This window comes from Lissotriton vulgaris, chromosome 5 (assembly GCF_964263255.1).
Source record: "Lissotriton vulgaris chromosome 5, aLisVul1.2, whole genome shotgun sequence".
Lineage (NCBI taxonomy): Eukaryota > Metazoa > Chordata > Amphibia > Caudata > Salamandridae > Lissotriton > Lissotriton vulgaris.
The window spans coordinates 1,231,571,656-1,231,592,602 of NC_141693.1; the positions used below are offsets into that span (position 1 = coordinate 1,231,571,656).

At 48.2% G+C, this 20,947-nt stretch overlaps 1 protein-coding gene across 2 annotated transcripts in view; it reads right to left on the reverse strand.

Annotated features, from left to right (window-relative positions):
* Positions 1 to 20,947, reverse strand: part of KDM5B (lysine demethylase 5B) — an 856,576-nt gene that overhangs the window by 194,401 nt on the left and 641,228 nt on the right. For both annotated transcript variants that reach the window (XM_086923073.1, XM_086923072.1), the window contains one exon: positions 4,056 to 4,217. In XM_086923073.1, the coding sequence (XP_086779199.1) occupies positions 4,056 to 4,217 (162 nt within the window). The remainder of the gene's footprint in view (positions 1 to 4,055; positions 4,218 to 20,947) is intronic.

Consider the following 20,947-nt stretch of genomic DNA (forward strand, 5'->3'; position numbering starts at 1 on the left):
TGCTTCCACTTCCCTGCTTCCCCAGCTTTCTTCGGCGGAGGTTGCGCCGCGCTCCCTCTCTGACCATGCGCTTGTCTCGGTGGTGGTGTCCGGGGGGCCTGGGAAGCATGCGCGCAGGGGCTGGCGGTTGCGCGATTCTTTGCTTAACTCTGCCGCTGTGGTGGAGCGTTTGCAGGACACTATCAAACACTACTTTGACACCAATGAGACCGACGGGATGCCGCTTGCCTCGATTTGGGAAGCGTTTAAATTGGTGGTACGGGGTGAATGTATCGCGATCTCGGCTTCCTTGGCAAAGGCGCGCAGGGAGAAGCGGGAGGAGCTCGAGCGGGATGTCCGCGGGTTGGAAGCGATACACAAACGGACTGGGGCGCAGAGGGTCTGGAGGGAACTGGAGACGAAGCGGCGCATGCTGAAACACCTTGACCTGGACAGGGCCGAATACGCGCTTCTCCGACTGCGCCACAAATTTTATCTTAGTGGCGACAAAGGGGGTAAGATGCTGGCGCACCGCCTGCGGGCGCACGCGCAACATACGATGGTGTCATTTATAAAGGATGAGCATGGGGAAGTACAGGTGGCCGACGCGCACATTGCGGACAGCTTCCAGCGTTTTTATCGCGCTCTCTACTCGGCCGAACCCTCGGACTCTGACAGGGTGCACGCGTACCTGGAGTCCTGCGCCATCACTCCCCTGTCCCAGAGCTCAGCTGCATCTCTTGATGCCGAGATTCGCATAGAGGAGGTCATCTCGGCGATTGCGCGCCTGAAAGTGGCTAAGTCTCCTGGCCCAGATGGCTTCACAGCCGCCTTCTACAAGAAGTTTTGTGTCGCCCTGGCTCCCTTCCTGACGCGTCTCTTTAACTCTTTCCGGGAGTCCGGGACCGTGACGCCGTCCATGGCCGAAGCCGTGGTTACGGTTATTCATAAGGCAGGCAAGGACGCCCAGGAGTGTGGCTCCTATCGCCCCATCTCACTCCTCAACATTGACATGAAGCTGTTTTCAGGCATCCTAGCTGCGCGCCTCAGCCCGTTTATGGACGGTATCATTGAACCCGATCAGGTGGGCTTTGTGCCAACGCGCCAGGGTGGCGAGAACACCAAACGCCTCCTGCACCTGATGGACTTGGTTCACCGGTCGCGGACACAAGCATGCTTTCTCTCCATCGACGCCGAGAAGGCATTCGACCGTGTTGATTGGTCGTACATGTTTGCGGTCTTGCGTAAATTCGGGCTGGGAAACACGTTTGTCAGCTGGGTCCGCTGTCTTTATGCCTCCCCTCGGGCCGCTGTCCGAGTAAATGGTTGTAGGTCTGCTTGTTTTCCGATTACCCGGGGGACGAGGCAGGGATGCCCACTCTCGCCCCTGTTGTTTGCGCTCTATATGGAGCCTTTCGCGCAGCACCTCCGGGACAACGCAGACGTACAGGGGGTGCGCTTTGGGGCTGAGGAACACAAGGTGAGCCTCTACGCGGACGATGTCATCCTATCCCTCACACACCCGCGCTCCTCTCTGAGACACCTCTCCCGGGAGCTGGAAGAGTTCAACATGGTATCCGGCTTCAAGGTCAATTTCTCGAAGTCCCAAATCCTGAACCTCTCAGTGCCGGAGACGGAGGTCGTTGACCCCAGGGCCGACTTCGCATTCCAGTGGGTCCAGACCGACATCCCACACCTGGGGATCCAGTTGGCGCCCACGCTCGCCCAAACGGTTGCGCTCAACTACAGGCTGCTCCTTGACCAAACAGCGAAGTCAGTCTCAGACTGGTCCCGGCTGCAGCTGGCCTGGTTTGGCCGCCTCGCTGCGATCAAAATGACGATCCTCCCCCGCATCCTCTATCTGTTCCAGATGCTGCCCCTGCGCCCCCCCCCGGGGTCCCTGCGAAAGCTTCAACGGTTGCTGACCACGTTCTTGTGGAACCACAAACGCCCCCGTATCGCTATCGATTGCCTCATGGCGCCGCGAGACGGCGGTGGACTTAACTTTCCGTGCGTGGAGGCGTACTACCAGGCCACGTGCCTGCGTTTTATTCTGGAATGGAACAGACCTATGTCCAGCAAGCATTGGCTCTTCATGGATCAGACAGTGGCCGGCCGCAACATCTGGCGCGAATTGTGGCTCCCGCGCAAACTCAGATCCTGGGGCCTTTATTCCTCCCCGGTGACCTCGCCGACCCTTGCGGTGTGGGACCGTCTAGCGCTCAGACGCGGCTGGACCACCTTCCCATCTCCGCTGACGCCTATCGTCGATAATCCGGACTTCCCCCCCGGGTGTGCCTCGCCGGTTTTTCAGCGCTGGAGGGAGCTGGGATGTAAACGGGTGGGTCACCTTTTTCAACCGGAGCGGCTGATACCGTTCGCCACTCTATGCCGGGAGTATTTCGAGTTAACTGCGGCCGACGCCTTCCACTACGCGCAGGTAGCGCACTGGGTAACACTTCCCGATAATGTAGCAGACATGTCTCGGCCAATGACGCCCCTGGAACGCTGGGTGGCCTTCAAGAAGGATGATCGCAAACTTATCTCCGAGTTGTATGCCTTTATTATGAAGCGCCATCACCCGCAGCGCTCCAGGGCGCAAGTTCGTTGGGAGACGGAGCTGGGCCGCCCCCTGACGAGTAAGGAATGGGGCAAGATCTTCTACCGCGCGCACCACACAGCGGCTAACGTAGCGGGCGCTGAAGCGGCCTTTAAAATTGTCACTTACTGGTACCACACACCCGCGAGGCTCCATGGGTGGGACCCCAAGTGCTCGAGTCTTTGCTGGCGGGGCTGGCAGGCACTCTTTCCCATCTGCTCTGGCACTGTCCCAAGCTAGTGCGCTACTGGCAAGCAGTTCTAGACGATATAGATAATGCCTTTGGTATCACCTTTCCCAGGGCTCCGGAATATGTGTTGTTAGGCCTGCCCCACCCTAAGGCGTTTCCTCTGCGTTCCCCGCGGGGTAGACAGATTGCGCTGGCGCTTCTGGCGGCGCGCCTGGTGATCCTTTCGCGGTGGCGCTCACCGGACGCCCCTGATACCAGAGATTGGATTAGGCGCCTGTGGTTGCTTCTGGGGATGGAGCGACTTTCCCTATGTGTAGATGGTAAAGGGGACACGTATGCTAAGCTTTGGGCGCCCTTCATACACTTGCTGTCACGGGACCTACGGGAGGTCACATGCCCCAAATTCCTCCAGATTTTGCAGCTTATTCCCTTGGATCCGCCCGGGGCTGTTGCATGATTGTCTCTAGCTTGTTGTGGGGGCGGGCGGGGATCCCTGGACTACTGGGCTCTGTAGGTTGAATGAACTGTGCTGATGCGGAGAGGGTGTTTGGGGTGGGGGGGGGAGAAATGGGGGGGGGGGTTAGAGTGGGTTGGGCGGGGGCGTTGGGTAGGGTGGGAGGGTTAGGTTTACATCGGGTTGTTTTCTGTTGTTGGTTTTGATAAAAGGCAGTATCGCCTTCCTACATGGATCCACCGCATGGCTGTTAGCCCACCTTCGCCGGGTCGCCCTCCGGGTTGTAGACCCTGTGGCTGTGTTATGTGTAAGTTGCCTCCGCTCTGCCGGCCTGAGGATGTAGGCAGTCCAGCTGTGTTCATTGCTGCATATCTGCCGAATAAAATTGTTTGATTCTAAAAAAATGCAATAAATCAATTTAGTTTTGGGTCATAATAATCTATGATTTTCTTTCTTTCATATTAGTTTGGAAATTGTAATGCGTTAAAGTTTTTTTAGTACTTGTGTTCATACACCATATGCGCTTTCTTTGAGGAAAGTCACGCTGCTTGTGCCAAGCTACAAAGGGTAAGATTTTAAAGCCTTATTTTTAAGCAGTGACTTCATTTTAGAATGTGTGAGCTCAGCCATAGTAAACAAGACTAAAGAATCTCAGCCCCATACTTTCACAATCCATTCTCCTATAAGTTTCCTTTCCAAAACAAAGCAGTAACAAACTTTATTAAAAGTCTTCTCTGGAAATATTTGCCAATGGGCTTACCTACGGCTTGCAAGACAAGGGGCTTCCAAAAAAACAAAAATACTTATGTTACAGTGCAGAATAGAATACATACAGCTGCTGCAGTGTCCTTGCTTTCAGATAGCGCACTTTCTAAATCAGCCAGGCTCTCCAACTTGGCAAATACTTTCTTTCCACTCAGTCCTGGTGGTTCCTTCAGTTTCTTCTGTTTCCGTTTAAGTGCCACAACACCGACATCACATCTGGGGCAAAGCACCTACGTGACAAAGCAAAGAACAGGAAGTTCTTCAGTTCTTCAGTGAAGGTACAGCTCAAAATTATATTTAGTTTGTAAAAAGAAAAAAAACACCTATGATTTCGGATTTAAAAAAAAAATACAGAATAAAAGAACATAATACTGTTATAATGCCATCCACTGATTAGGATTAATGTTTCCATGTGTCGGAAACTAGCTTTTGAGAAGTGTGCCGTCTCATTCGAAAGTTTATTTATTAGTTTACTAGAAGAAACAAGGTAGCTCAGATGAATGGAGTTAATTATTACTGTGTTAAAAGAAACTGTGAGCAAACCCCTTCAGAAAAACACCAGTAATGAATAATAAACCACACATCTTTTGAACTTGTATCTGATCATAATCCAAATGATTACGAAGCTCCATCTGCTTATAATGAGTTAAACAACAGAAACTGTATAGACAAGTGAGCATCAAATCCAGCATACTCTGGAACCACTAATCCTAAACGTATCCTGTGGACCTGTACGTGGAAGATGGTCTCTATGATGACCAGGCAGGTCTCAACTGCCTACAGAATCCTTTGCCTAGGCTGGTTAATACGTAGTTCCACTGTTAACTGCATATCTCAAGGAGAGCTGTAGATTAGTTTTCACCTAGGTGATGGAGAACTGGAGAACTGCAGTACTGGTGGATATACACAAATACTATATAGCAAAAGAACCAGGCGTGCCAATTCTTCATCCAAAGGGAATATATGTGCTTGTGTGAAGCCGGCTCTGTATATACTATATCAAAGTGAGGTATAGTATGCACAGAGTCCCGTTAAACCCCAAAGGTAGGCAGTGGTGAAAGTAGATAGAACCTTACTCTATATTTGTGATAGTGAGGTCGAACAGAAAGGCTGTATCAGAGGGTAGTGTTAAGCATTAGTTGTACACACAATTAGCAAATGATTGTCACACACTTAAAGACTGAACTCAGACCAATGTTTGTATAAAAATATTCTTTTAGTTATTTTATTTCCTAGAACCAAGCAAGCCTGACTCAGGTAAGTGATAAGTACTTTGCAGTCATAAACAGTTTGTGTTGCAGTGGTATATATACTTTTGATTTGATTACAGTAGAACTACTAGTAATGCACTGCTTTGATAGATTGTATACAAGGACCTACCCAGCCTTTTGAAGGCTGGGCAGGTCCTTGATTTGGCGTTTTCGTAGGATGTCAAGTAGATTACTTTTCGTACACAGTGCAGTATACCTGGATGCTGCACTGGGACATTTCCTGTAAACAGATAAGTAAAAGTGTTTGTTATTTAGTTACAGGTTTGAACAATTTCTTAGATTTTCCAACTCCACACTAAGAAACTTTTCACAGAAAAACAGTCAATGTTATCCTATGGAGGAAAATAGGGTTGTCGGTTCAAAGGAAAGTATTCGGTCGTGGGAGTTGGTATTCTGGGGTTCGACTCAGGGGTCCCCCAGGGTCAAGCTCCTGGACTTAAGCTCAGGGCAAATGGGGTTTAGGCCAGCACAAAAGATGCACCCTCAGCGGCACTGGGGCGGCCGGGTGCATTAAGCTGTTTTGGCGTTGGTTGCCCTGTAGCTTTCAATGGGGAGTCTCCGGTTTGTAAAACCACTGCAGACTCTGAGACGAAGGTCTTCTGGGTGCGACCACCACTTGGAGAGGTAAGTTGGGATGCTGGGTGTTGGCTAGACACCGTCGGTTGGGCCACCAAAGGACGTGGGGCGTTGGGTTCAGGGGTGTCTTTTAGGGTCGGATCTTCTTACCAGCTCCTGGTCGCAGTTGGGGAGGCCTTCTGGATTGAGGCTGCAGGTGTTGGCTTAAGGCAGGTCAGGGGTCACCGGATCTTGGGTTAGGATCCCAAGGGAGACCTCCTCTTGGTGTTGAGCCACTCAAACCTGGGCCATGGGAGTCGGGTGCAGAGTGGTGCAGACTCGCAGATCCTGCCGTAGCTGGAGTCTGTTGGTGAACAAATCAGTTGTTCACGGGAAACAGTCTTTTCTTTTGAAGTCTGGGAAGGTCCTCAGGGTTCTTGAGGCTGCTGGACACATCAGGGTTTCGCTTCTGCAGGTTTAAGGTGGTGACAGACCGGAAGAGCTGGGACCAAGTCAGTGGGCGTCCTCTTCTTGTTAGCTTCGGCGCTGGTGTTCGGTCCTTCCTTTTATCTTCTGGTTTCTTGTCTGAGGAAACAAGGTTCGGGGTGCCCCCTAAATACTAGATTTAGGAGCGTTACAAGTAAGTAAAGGTTGGGACCAATTGGTCCTATTATGCAACCCTCCAGTGGGAGGGGGGCATTTGCCTCACTCGGATTGGCTGGTTCCCCCCATCGGCAAGATGGTGGGGACTGAGTTGTGCTTAAACTCGCCTCCCCCACCTTAGGTGTGGAGTTGGCAGAGATGAGCACACCTCTCTTCCTCACTTGTTTTTCCCCATCGGTTCTCCCACCCAAAGTGGGGTTCAGAACCAGTGGGAACCGTTGCTGAAAGCAGCAAGTGACCTGGGGAAGCTCACAAAGGGGGCAAGCCTTTGAAGTTTCCCATTTGTGGACCCTGCCCACCCCTGAGTGAGGAGGCTTGGCACCTCGTCCCAGGATGTGCATTGTTTCATGCCCCCGAGAGCAGCAAGCTCTGGAGGTTGAAGGAGGCTGGGGTTGGATAATCAAACACAGAAGATGAATGACAGTAAATGACTCATTAACCACTTAAGTGCTGCGTCGGGGCGTTGGCCGACGGCAGCACTACCTCCCCAGTGCTGCGCACGTCCATTGAACGTTCATTCAGCACTAATTCGAATGGACAGCGCAGCACTGGGGAGGGAATTGCGCCGCAGCTAAGGTGTTAACAATGGGCAGTCAAGTGACACTGCTTTTAGAAAGACAGACATTTGATTACATCTAGGTATATAAATCTGTTAGAATTAAGATACATCATGTGGAAGCTTTTCTAGACCTTCTGGGCTAGATATGCAACCCCAAACATATTTAGTGTTCAGACCTACACTATTCTTTATAAAAACAGACCTGGGCTAATGTTAGCCCGTAGGACTGCACTCGGGTTGACTTTGGTTGTCTTCAAGATTCACTGGGGTCAACTTTGTGTGGCGGCCCTTCTTCACAAGAGATTCAGTTTTGGAGTATATAGAGAGGATACAGTAAACCTCATACCATTAAAAGGTTTAGCAGAGTCACAGGGATGGGGAGGAGTTTTAGGAGAAGGGGGTGTCACTATGGTCAGACTTGATCCCCAGTTTAAGTCCATTATCAGTGGCTGCATAGCTGCCAATCAGATAATCTGTGAAAGCCTGAACCTTTTTGTACAGTTTGTAGGTCTAAAAGGTGTGGTTAGGGTGAATGTATATGATTTTCCAATTATAAGCATGGTCAAACGTGCGGATAAAATAACTACATTACTGACTAATATTTTCACTTAGGAAGCTGGCTCTTTAAATGACATATCAAAATGAGATATTGTGTAAAAGGTCTGGGGGAGCCCTTGTAAGTGCTATGGCAATACCAAGGTGCTCTTCTAGGGGTTATTGTGGTCGAGCAGCCTTAGGCTCATCAGAGAAGTGCAGGACATCTGAAAACACACACACTGGTCAATAAATGAGACACCTCAATAAGGAGATCCACATCAATTAATAAAAATAACATGTATCTATATCTATCTATCTAGGCACCAAAAGCAATTCCTTCAGGTAAGTAAGTTTTTAAATAGGAATACTTTTCAGTTTAAATAGTCAACAGTGCAATTTTTAAAAGCTGCAATGTTATCCTATGGGAGGAAAAGTCAATGTGGCATTCAGGTGTGGTACAGCAACATACAGGACCAATCTCCATGAGTTAAGGTAAGTGGTGGGCAAGGTCCAGCAGAACACCAACAGCGGCACCCGGGTGCAGAGGTGCAAAAAGTGTTGGTGCCCAATATTACTACTGGATGTAGGAAACTGGCTCTATATTTACTACACCAAAATGAGGTATAGAGTGTAAAGAGTCCAGGTGACCCCAGAGGTAGGCAGAGATTAAAGTTAGATAGAACCTTACTTGCTAATTGTGGTAGAGTGGTCGAGCAGTAAGGCAGTATCAGAGGACAGTGTTAAGCATTTGATGTACACACAGTCAGCAAATTAATTCACACACGCATTAACTGCACTCTAGGCCAATTGTTTTGGTATAAAAAATATATTGTTTTATTTTTAGAACCAAGAAAGCTTGGCACAGGTAAGCATTAAATACTTTACAGTAATAAGGTGCTGAATGTAGAACAGTTTGAAAATGCAATAGGAATTGTACTTTGTTTGATTTACAGGGGATGCAGCAGGTTGCAATACTTAGCAAATACAGTACATTGAAATTAATAGGCTATTTCAGTAAACTACAGGTAAGTTGCTTTTTACGTAACTTTTCTAACTCAGTGCTGGATACCTAGATTCAGCACTGGGACATTTCCTGCAAACAGGTAAGTAAATGCGTTTTTGTTATTCGTGCGTTTTTTAAAGAATATTTTTATATTTCAAAACTCCACACTTAGAAACTTTTTGGGAGAAAAATTGTAAATGTTATCCTATGGAGGAAAAACAGGTTATCGGTTCAAAGGTAAGTTATCGACTGTGGTAGCTACGGTTCTGGGTTTAGACTCGGGGGTCCCCAAGGGGCAGTGATGCACTCTTCTTACACGCTCAACGGCACTAGGGCGGCCAGGTGCAGAGTGTTGAGGTCCAATGTTATCCTATGGAGTATAGGAGGCCACACGGTTGTGGGAGCAAAGCTCCTAGGGTTTAGCTCAGGGCAATTGAGGTTGCAGGTCAGCACAAAAAGTGCACCCTCAGCGGCACTGGATCGGCCGGGTGCAGAGTCCTGTTTTGGCGCCGGGTGCCCTGTTTGCTATGGAGAGACTCTGGTCGAAAGGACAAAGATCTTCTGGGTGTGACCACCACTTCAAGGGGTAAGTTGGGATGTCTTGGGTTGGCTAGGCATCGTTGGTTGGGCCACACAAGGCAGTAGGGCATCGGGTGCAGGGGTGCCTTTTGGTGTCAGAAAGTCTTACCCGCTCTTGGTCGCGGTAGGGGTGATCTTCTGGATTGAGGCTGCAGATGTCGGCTGGAGTCTTGAGGCTGGTCTGGGATCTCCGGATCTTGGGTCACAATTGCCGGGGAGACCTCCTTGTCGTGTTATTCCACTCTAGCTCAGGCCGGGTTCGGCGGGTGCAAAGTGGGAAGATTTGCGGTGTCCGGCCAGGGCCAGAAGTTGCAGTTGAACAAATCCAGTGTTCACTGGAGAGAAGCAGTCTTTGGAAGTGAAGGCAGTCAGGCAGTCAGGTCCTCTGGGGTTTTTGAGGTTGCTGGCTGCATGACACACTGGGATTTCGCAGAAGCAGGTTCGAGGGGAGACAGGCGGGTAGGGCAGGGAACAAGTCAGTGGGCGTCGTCCTCTTGGTAGCTCTGCATGGTTCTTCGGTCCTTTTCCTTATCTTCATTCTGGTTGTTTCTGGATCTGAAGAAGCAAGGTTCATGGTCTCCCCTAAATACCAGATTATGGGGTGTTACAGGTAGGTAGAGGGCAGGGACAAATGGGTCCCTTCCCTGGGGTGAGTACACCCCCTATTGTGCCAGTGGGAGGGGGACATGAACCTGTCCCTGGTTGGTTTTGTCCTCCCATCCTCAAGATGGCGTGGACACAGTTGTGCTTCACCTCGCCTCCCCCTCCTGAGGGGTGGAGTTGGCAGAGGCCTCCGACTGCATTCTGGAAACCTCGTGTCTTCGAGCTCGACGGTTTCTAATCGTTGACTTGGAAGAGAATGCTGCGCAGGCTTCGCAGTCCCTGGATTCGTGTTCAGGCGACAGGCAGAGGTTGCACACCTCGTGTAGGTCCTTGTGTGGGAACTTAGCACCACACGTTGGACATTTCTTAAATGGAGTCCTTTCCATGGACTCCGGGTTTGACCACGTTGAGAAAGGCCTCCTGTTCGTCGACATAGATCAAAGTTTTTCTTTGATGGAATCGAAACGCGTTGGAATGGAAATGAAATCGCGTTCAATAACAATACCGTCGAATTGGAAAGGGAAAACGCGCCGAAAAGTCACTTCTTTCCGATGTCGATCTGGAGCGCTTCGATCCTCATCCTAACCCGATGGCGGAAAAAAACAATCTAAGGATGGAGCAGATGCCAATGCGCACTAGCAACCAAAGGAGGAGTCACCAAGCTACAAAAGACTCTACAAGAGAAAAACAAGTGCAATCATCCGAGCCCAACACCAGATGGCGATCTATTCATAATGTACCATCTGCAGCCCATATGCCTCGAACATGCTACTTACCAGTATGCATCTGTTCTTGACATGTAGAGCTGCACAGTTATACACTGTGCATAGATCGCCACCTAGTGTTGGGCCCGGATGTTTGCAGTTTGTTTTTGTCCTGAAAAGTTCTTTGGAAGTCACGAGATAGGGGAATCCTCCTTTGGACCACATTGCGCATGGGCATCTGCTCCATCCTCAGATTGTTTTTCGCCATTAGGGAAATGATGGAGCTTTGCAAAAAAAGGAAGGATGTCCATGTAAGCTGTATCTAATGAAGATAATACTGGAACAGACAAGGGTAGCCAGGGAGGCGGGTGGGCAAGTGTAACTCTGCAGCTCTACATGCCAAGAACAGATGCATACTGGTAAGTAGCATTTTCCGTTCGAGGCATATGAGCTGCAGATTACACACTGTGCATAGATTGTATAGCAGTACCCACTCTTAGCAGCGACCACCCTTATCTGTTGCAGTAGTTTGAAATAATGTTTTGAGAACAGCCTGGCCCACATTAGCTTGTTGTTTTGTAGATCTACACAATAGTGTTTTGTGAACGTGTGCGGTGTAGACCATGTAGCTGCTTTGCAGATGTCATCTAGGGGAATGTTCCCTAAAAATGCCATTGAAGCCCCCATTTTCCTTGTAGAGTGGGCTTTAGGAGGAACAGATAACAAACGTTTAGCTTTATGGTAGCAAATCTGTATGCATTTGACAATCCATCTAGCTAACCCAGATTTTGATATATGGTTGCCTTTGTGTGGTGGTGAGAAAGACCCAAAAAGTTGTTTGGTCTCACGAAAGGGTTGTGTTCTTTCGATGTAGTATAACAATGCTCGTTTGACATCTAGGGTATGAAGAGCTCTTTCTGCTACTGTATGTGGCTGCGAGAAGAAGACTGGCAGTTCCACAGATTGATTGAGGTGGAAGGGAGAAATCACCTTGGGCAGGAATTTTGGATTAGTGCAGAGAACAACCTTATTATGATGCATTTGCAAGAAAGGTTCTTGAATGGTTAGTGCTTGTAGTTCAGTAACTCTCCGTAGAGATATAATAGCTACGAGGAACGCAACCTTCCATGTTAAAAATTGTAGTTCACATTAATGCAAAGGTTCGAAGGGAGGTCCCATTAGTAGTGTGAGAACAATGTTCAAATTCCACACCGGTGAAGGTGGTACTCTGGAAGGAATTATTCTCTTAAGGCCTTCCATAAAGGCTTTAATAGCAGGCACTGAACAGATTTGATAGATGCTGTCTATTTTGAAGATATGCTGCAAGATGCAGTTTAATAGACGTGTAGGCCAAGTTACATCTTTGGAGGTGTAGTAGGTATCCTATGATGTGTTGAATAGACAGGTCTAGGGGATTAATATGGTTGTTGTGACAATATACTGCAAAGCGTTTCCACTTAGCTGCATAGCATGCTCTAGTGGTTGGATGTCTAGCTTCTTTTATGACATTCATGCCGTCTGGAGGAAGGTTAAGATATCCGAATTCTAGGATTTCAGGAGCCAGATCGCAAGGTTGAGCTGAGCTGGGTCCGGGTGCCTGATCTCTTCACGGTTTTGTGTTAAAAGGCATGGAGACAGGTATAGTTTTTGGTGCGGTACTACAGACAGTTGTAGCAGTGTGTTGTACCATGGCTGTCTGGCCCACGTTGGAGTAACTAGGATGCGGGTGAAGGCGGCGCGGCTTGGGCATTTGGAGTTTGTGGATGGCAAAGAGGTCTATCTGAGGTTGTCCCTACATCTGAAAGAACGGTTGAAGAACTTGCGGATGAAGTTCCCACTCGTGGGTCTGCTGTGTCTGACGACTTAACAGATCTGCTATGGTATTTGTACTCCTGGAACATGCTGGGCTAATAGGAATATTTTTTGAGGTATAGCCCACCGCCATATGTTTTGTGCTAGTTGAGAGAGTTGCAGGGAGCGTGTTCCGCCCTGTTTCTGTATGTAATACATGGCTGTCATGTTGTCCTTGCGGACTAACACAGCTTTGTTTGATACTTGCTTTTGAAAAGCTTTCGGTGCTAGGAATATAGCTAGTAACTCCAGGTGATTGATATGGAGTAAATTTTGTTGAGGTGTCCACCTGCCTTGCATGGTTTATTGCAGTATGTGGGCTCCCCAGCTGAGAGCGATGCGTCCGCTGTCAAGACTATTTGAGGAACTGGCGCTAGGAATGGTCGCCCTTTAGAAAGGTTTTTGGTGTTCCACCACTGCAGAGAGCGATGAGTCCGACCGTCTACCAACAATAGGTCTGTTAATTGACCTTGAGCCTGGTTATATTGACATGATAGGCACTCTTCTAGAGTACACATTGGAAGTCTTGCATGGAGCACTATGAAAATGCAAAAGGCAATCATCCCTATGAGTTGCATGAACACTAGTGCTGGAAGGGAGTGTTGTGGCTGAAACTTTGTGAGAAGAGTTTGCATGCTAGCTATCCTTACTGGAATGGGATAAGCTAGTGCAGTTGAAGTGTTTATTGTGGCACCGAGGTACGGTTGTACTTTGGATGGTTGCAGATGAGACTTGGTGTGGTTTATTGTGAACCCCAAGTTGTGGAGCAGTTGGATTGTGGCATGAGTGTGTTCCACACACTGGTTGTATGAGCTGGCTTTTATGAGCCAGTCGTCTAGGAATGGAAGACATGGATGTGTTGTCTTCGTAAATGTGCTACCACTACTGCTAGGTACTTGGTGACTACTCTTGGTGCTGTTGTCACTCTGAATGGGAGTACTTTGAATTGATAGTGCTGCCCGTCTATTACAAATTTGAGATACTTCCTGTGAACTTTGTGAATGGGAATGTGGAAGTATGTATACTTGAGATCTAGAGTAGCCAGATCCTTGAGATCTACAGTAGCAAGGAAGCGTTTTGTGACATGAGAGGCAGGACTTGTTGGAGTGTGACCATGTGAAAATGGTCTGACTGTATGTATATGCTTAGCAGTCTGAGGTCTAGAATAGGCCTTAGAGAGCCATCCTTCTTTGTGATAAGAAAGTATAGGGAGTAGACCCCCTTGTTTCGTTGGTGCAGAGGAACTGGTTCTATTGCACTTTTTTCTAGCAGAGATATTACTTCCTGCTTTAGCAGTGATAGATGCTCTTGTGACATTGGACGCTGTTTGGGTGGGTAGATGTTAGTTCTAGACAGTAACCTGATTGAATAATTTGTCGCACCCACCTGTCTGATGTGATGTTGGTCCAGGCAGGAAGGAATTGTTGTAGTCTTTCCCCCACAGGAGTGGAATGGTGGGGGGGAAGTGGAGTAAAGTCATAGGGTAGGGGTGGAGGCAGAGCGGGAGTTGTTGGTTTTGCCTCTGCCCTTGTTGTTGTTACCCCTATAACCCCCTTTTTGGTAGCCCTTAGTGAATGTGGATTGGCTAGGGGTCTTCTAGGAAGTGGAGGGGCTATCGGAGGTGTAGCCTCTTGTATTGCTTCTATATGATGAGCGACAAAAAGAACGTCTGGGAGCTTGCAATTGCAAGACTCCCATAGATTTAGCTGTGTTGGTGTCTTTTTTCATTTTCTCTAAAGATACATGAACATTAGGGCCAAATAGGTGTTTCTCATCAAATGGCTGATTGAGGATGGAATTTTGCACTTCAGGTTTGAAACCTGAAATACGTAGCCAGGCATGCCTACGCAGAAGGACGTTAGTATTAATTGCCCTTGAGGAAGCATCTAGGACGCAACGAATGGAAGTATTGGTGATATTTTTATCTTCCTGTATGACTTCATTGACCCTGTTTTTATATTTATCTGGTAGATGTTGCATTATGGATTCTAATTCGTCATAATGTGCCCCGTCATATCTTGCCAACAGCGCTTGAGTATTGGCAATGCGCCATATATTAGCTGCCGGTGACGCTGTGCACTTACCGGAGGCGTTAAGGAGTATAGATTCCTTATCTGGTGGTGAGATCGCACCTGATGTTTGTGAATTAGCACGTTTACATGCATTAGATACTACTAAGGAATCTAGTGGTGCTGGACCTCTAATGTAAACTGGATCTGCAGGGGCAGCTTTGTATTTCTTAATGCGAGGATTGAGAACACGAGCCCTGACAGGATCTTTAAATACCTCTGTTGAATGCTTAATGACCCCTTTAAGCATTGGCAAAATGGCAGTGGACCTTTGTGTAGTGTCAAAAGTGTCCAATAAGAAGTCTTCCTCCACAGTATCTGTGTGCAAGTCAACCCCATGGTACTGGGCAGCTCTATGGACTAATAGGTTAAACCCTATAGTGTCCTCTGGTGGGGTAGGCCTGGAAGGATATAAATAGTTTTGAGGGACGTAAGGCACATCCGGGGTGTTATAATCATCCCATGGATTAGGTGACTGAGGGGGACTATTGGTCCCTACTGGGTTATGTGCATCTCCACCTGTGTCATCAGAGTCTGTATCTACATCATCATCTGGATTAGTGGATGGTGTAGGCGAATGATGTGGTGGAGGAGTTGTTGGAGGAGGAATAGTATGGGGAGGTGGTGGAGAAGGGACCCTTAATAGAGAGGTTGCAATGTCTTCTTCTTCTTTGGAGGAGGAGGAGTTGTAGGCGCCTCTAGTGGTCTCTTCTTAGAGCTAAGCGCTAGTTGGCCAGTCTTAGGATCCTTTACAAGAGTCTTTTGAGTAGGATCTGGTGTAAAAAGTTCTGTATAGGGCAAATCCTTCAGCATCAAAGTTTTCGGTTCCGGAGGTTTTTTCGGCACAGACTCGGTAGCTGGTCTAGGGTCTTTGGCACAGAACTATGAACTTTCGAAATGTCTTTAACCGGAACGTGTTTTTCGGATCCAGGTGTTCCGAAGCATGAGAGTCGGGACCTTTAGGCAGTGTTTTACTCTGCTCAGAATGCGGTTTTGGGTCGATGAGCCGTTGCCAGTCTCCGGCGCCAAGTGCTTGGGTGTTGGAGCAGCGGTCGGCGTGGCTGTGGAAGATGGCTTCTTCTTCGGTGCCGGTATGGGATCGACACCGAAAATAGGCTGACTCATGCCCGAGCCACCTGAAGGCTTAATAGGCTTCTTTGTTGGGCCCGAAGGCAGGGGCGTGGGAAGCTGTCTCTCGGTGTGCACCCGGGCCCGAGGGTGAGGGTGTGATCGAAGCCTTTTTTGAGGGTGTCGAGGAATGGTTGGGGTCGACGGTCTTACTTACGACCCTTTGAGCTGGAGTGATGTCCTCGACGTCTAAGTCTCGGCATCAGAGGAGCTGGCACTTTCTTCGGCCAGCTGGTGTTCTGGCACGTCGACGCCCTCTTGAAAAATGTCATCGGGGATCTAAGCTGACGAGCGAGCCATGGTTTTTCGAGCTCTTCGATCCCGAATCGTCTTCTTGGAGCGGAAGGAGGAACAAGCAGAACAGTCTTTGGCCTTGTGCTCCGGTGAGAGACAAGGTTACACACCTCATGTAGATCGGTGTGGGGAAACTTCGACCCACATTGAGGACACCTCTTGAATGGCATCCTTTCCATGAGCCAGAAAGTAAGGCCCAGGTAGGCCCGAAGGCCTTCGTCGATGACCGGAATCGAAGACTTCGAAGTGGTGAAGAATTGCATCGATGGGGAAGCGACCGGAACAATACCGTCGAACTGGGTGAGGATTGCGCGCCGAAGGAATTTCGGTTCCAAACCGAAGTGCAGGAAACATTCAAGCCCGATGGCGGAAAAAAAACAATCTGAGGATGGAGCCGATGCCCATGCGCAATGTGGTCCAAGGTGGAGTCACCTATCTCGTGACTTGTAAAGAACTTTTCAGGACAAAAACATCCGGCCCAACACTAGGTGGCGATCTATGCACAATGTGTAATCTGCAGCTCATATGCCTCGAACAGTATTATTTATTCTGACCTCTAGTCTGTATGATTAAAAACAGGGAAGGTGAAAGGCAAGGTAATTATGTCCCTGCCTTTCTAAGGGTCTACATCTTTCAAGCCGTTACCCCATGACTATTCTTCAGGACCAAGGACCTAAACTCCATGATACCACGCCTTTTATACCATATAGCTGCACACACACTGCATGCTAGAGATATAAAATACATACATACAGCACCTATTTGGTGTTATAACTTGAAAATCTAAATTATGCTAAAATCTTCTATCATGGATCCTCCTGGTGGAAGGGACACTTCTAGTCACGCTTGTATTAAAGCTAGGGCTTTGCATCATGGGTCCTTCAAGGGAAGGAATGCTACTAGTCACACTTATCAATGCTAGGGCTTTAAATCATGGATCCTCCTAGGAAAGGAACTCTTCCAGTCACGCTTATATCAAAGTTTTGGCTTAACATCATGGGCCCTCCGAGGCAAGAGGCGCTTCTAGCTACGCTTATATCAAAGCTATGGCTGGGCATTATGGGCCCTCCAAGGCAAAGGGCACTTTTTGTCACGCTTGTATCAAAGCTATGGCTTTGCATCATGGATCCTCTTAGGAAAAGACGCTACTAGTCGAGCTTATATCAAAGCTTTGGCTTTGAACCATGGATCCTCCGAGGGAAGGGACTCTTCCAGTCACTCTTATATCAAAGATTTTGCTTTGCATCATGGGCCCTCCAAGGGAAAGGACAATTCTTGTCACGCTTATACCCATGCTAGGGCTTTGCATTATGGGGCCTCCGGGGGAAGGGACGCTTCTAGTCGCACTTATATCAAAGCTAGGGCTTTGTATCTTGGATCCTCAGGGGGGAAGGGGCGCTTCTAGTCACGCTTATGTCAAAGCTATGGCTTTGCATCATGGGTCCTCCGGGGAAGGGACGCTTCTAGTCATGCTTATATCAAAGCTTTGGCTTTGCATCATGGGTACTCAGGGGGAAGGGACGCTCCTAGTCACACTTATATCAAAGCTAGGGCTTTGTAGTCATGGATCCTTTGAGGGAGGGGACACTTCTAGGCACGCTTATATCAAAGCTATGGCTTTGCATCATGGATCCTACGGGGGAGAGGGGGCGAAGGAGCTCTTCTAGTCAGGCTTATACTGTGTTTACTAAGGACTGTACACTTCGTTTTTTTTTTGACCAGGAGAGGTGCCCCAGATTGCAGTGAGCAGAGTCCAGGAAGTGGTAAGAAGACAGACTAGTGCTGTCTCTTCCCCAAAACAAAAGTTGTTAAAAAAACGATTTTCCCTTTCTGTGATTACTGTCTTTGCCTGTGGTTGTTACAGTTTAAAATTGTAGTTTTCATCTGCCTGTGTTTGCATATTTTATCACCTGTTTTCGGTTTTAAACTTGTGGTTTTCCCTGCCCATGATTGCTTCCATTTAACATGTTGACTTGTGGGATTTGCAGTCCAAACTCTGTAGTTTATCCCTCTCATTCCTTGGTGACAATTCAGTTTTCCCTCCAAATTTCACCTCTGCTCTGTGCTAAGGCCTGTATGTTAAAAGAGTGCACCCCAGCCACCATTTTGTGTTCACAAGCCAGTGAAACCAGGCCCCCACACCCCTCAGCAACAGTGATATTCTACATCACAGGGTGCTTCTGTGAGCAGTTTAAACTGTCTTTACTAGGGCCTGTGCACTTCGTTTTTTGGCCAGGAGAGGGAGTAAAGTTTTATTCAAACAGCATTGTTAGATTTCAAGTTAGTGAGGCCTTTACCTGCAGACGTCCAAAGTGTGGATTGATCCTGTCTGTCTCCTAGGAGATTCTGAACAGGAGAAGCAGCTTCCAACTCCCTGGCCAACAAACCTTGTCTGAGGTCGACAGGACCTTATATGGTCTGCTAGTGGTTGGTACATGTGTACACTGATTGGTGGTTGTATCTGGTGGATTGGGGTTAGTGTCCTCATTGGCTGGGTATTTGAGGGTTCTGATTGGTTTCTGGGTCTGTGTTTCAATCAATGCAGGGCTAGGGTTAGGTTTGCTATTGGAATTAGGGACTAGGGCTTCTTATGTTATTGGTTGTGTGGAGTAGGGTGGGACTAGGGCTAAGGTTAGACCTTTAATGGGAAGTAGCGATTAGGGCTTCTGGTGTGATTGGTTGCTGGACTAATTGTGGGACTGAGTAGGGTTGGTAGAGACTAGGGCTTCCTGTACCATTGGCTGCTTGGACTTGGGTTGAGACTACTGGCAGGGCTAGGGCCTTTATTGGACATAGAGATCAGGGGTTTAGAACGGATTGGGTGCTTGGACTAGGGCTAAGATTGGCTGTAAGGTCCTGGTCTCCTACTGGTTCTAGATTTTAGGGCTAGTGTTGTGATTGGAAGTGTTAGGGCTAGGGTCCCCATTGGCTAAAGGTGTCACCTGATTCCTAGGGCTATATAAGAGCAGGGTTAGGGCGTCTCAGCCCGGGCGTCGAGGCCAAGGGCTGCTACCTGTTTGAGACAGGCCAGGGCCAGAAATGCTGCCCATTTTCCCATTAAGCAATACCCAGCCCACACCATCCACAAACTTAAGGTACTTATGGATCTGTATATTTATCACTTTCTTCTAATTTAGCATTTCCAATGCACTACCCTATTTCTCAGCCTATACATCTATCAATATATCCTCTAGATCCACTCTCATTTATCCCAAACCCCATGCCACTACTATGATCCCCAAATTAACCCTTTGACTCTCTCCTACACTACCCCTCCTTGTATCATCTGACACCTCTTTCTACTATACCTATCTCCCAAAACAAACCTTTCTAAACACTTCCCTCAGACTCCTCCACTCCAAAATTCCTTTTTACTCATCCAAAAGCCTTCACTCTTTTATCCCTCCACTATCATTTTCAATCAAAATTACCAGACTAACATGTTCACTTCTCAAATTTCATATTCAACTGTACTAATTCACCACTATTCCTTTATGGGTACCGCTTCATCAGGGGTCACAAGCGCTAGATAAATACAAACCTTTTTTTTCCTCCTCTGTCCTTCTGCTATCATTCCAAATCCAAATAACTGACTAACCTATCCACCACTTAAAATGTACTTGCATGTTTCATATACTTATTCAACACTAATCCTCTATGGGTCCCTGAGTAGCGTGCTACTCACCGAAAAAGCGCTTAGACGCCTCGTCAGGGGTAGTAAGCGCTATATAAATGCAATTACAATACAAGACAATTACAATAGTGCACCCAGCTAGAAGGGTGGCTGATCTAGACCAGGGCAGTGGGTTGTCGGCATGGGACACAGGTATGTGTGTCATGTCGACTCTTAACTTTTGTTCTGCACCAAGACACGCAGCCTGCAAAGGCAGTGTGTGAGTGAAAAGGTGCAAGTCCTTTAAGGGTGGCACAATAAGTGCTGCAGCCCTTAGGGGTCTTCCTTGGTCACAATGCCCTTGGGTACCTGTGGTATCATCTACCAGGGGCCTACATGTGGCCAGGGATGCCAATTGGGTTTAGGCTTCAATGCAATTTTAGCTAAGGAACTTAGGCCCTGGGTACCTGATTAGCAGGAGCCCAGGTCACACTCAGTCAAAGAACATCAGCAATTCAGCAAAAGGTGGGGCCATACCATGCAGAAAGAAGGCAATTTCTCACAGTCCTCTACTCCAAGGCCCATGAGCGACAGGTACAGATGTCTCTTTAGGCTGCGGGTTTTCCTTACAGGGAGGAGTCACAGTAGAGGAGGGCCTGCTTGCAGAGGCTGCAGGGACTCAGTGAGGTCACCGGGCCGAAAACATGGTGTACTATGTCTCTGGAGGGCTGGGGAACCACAATGACACCGTTGGCCCACTTCAACGTGGGTTTGGAGCAAGGGGTGCAGTGGTGTCTTCACCAGTCTGGTTTCTGCTGTCACAAAGTCCCACATGAGTCTTTGGGTGCCTGCAGGTTGCAGGGAAGAAGGTACTCTACTTCTCAGGAAGGTACTCTACTTCTCATCTTGGTTCCTGGGTGAAGTGTTGGCAGATCTCCCGGGCTATGGGGACTCAGTAGCTGCAGGACAAGTCGACTTCTGGTGTAATTGTCGAAGTCAGTAGCAGGCTAGGATGATGCCAGGTCAGTTGGTGCGTCTTCAGTTCTTGCAGGATGTGACTCTTCACATCCTTCTTTGTTTTTCAGGTCAGCAGGATCTGATTTCCTGGTGCTAGGGGCTCCCCTAAATACTGAATTTAGGGGAGTTAGGGGAGTGAAGGGTAGCAGACAATGGGCTACTTACCATTGGGTTCATAAAAGCCCTTACATACATAACCACTTCCTGTGTGAAGTGGGCATAACCCTGTCCCAGAGTTCCGAAGTGTGCCAACACAAAGATGGCCACTTCTGAAACCTCGTTTATACATCAGGTTAGGCCACCTTAGGGATGGTACTAGCCAGAGGGGTGGGCATGCATACCAGACTCATTTTCCGCCTATCCAGGTGCCAAAGGGTTCTGGACAAAATGAGGGGGGGGGGGGGGGGGGGGTCTGCTTTCAGTGGGCTAAATCATTTCCCACAACAAATATCACAAACAAGCATTGACAATGCAACAGGTCTCGCCGATTAAGTTAAAGCCATTTGCTTTGGTA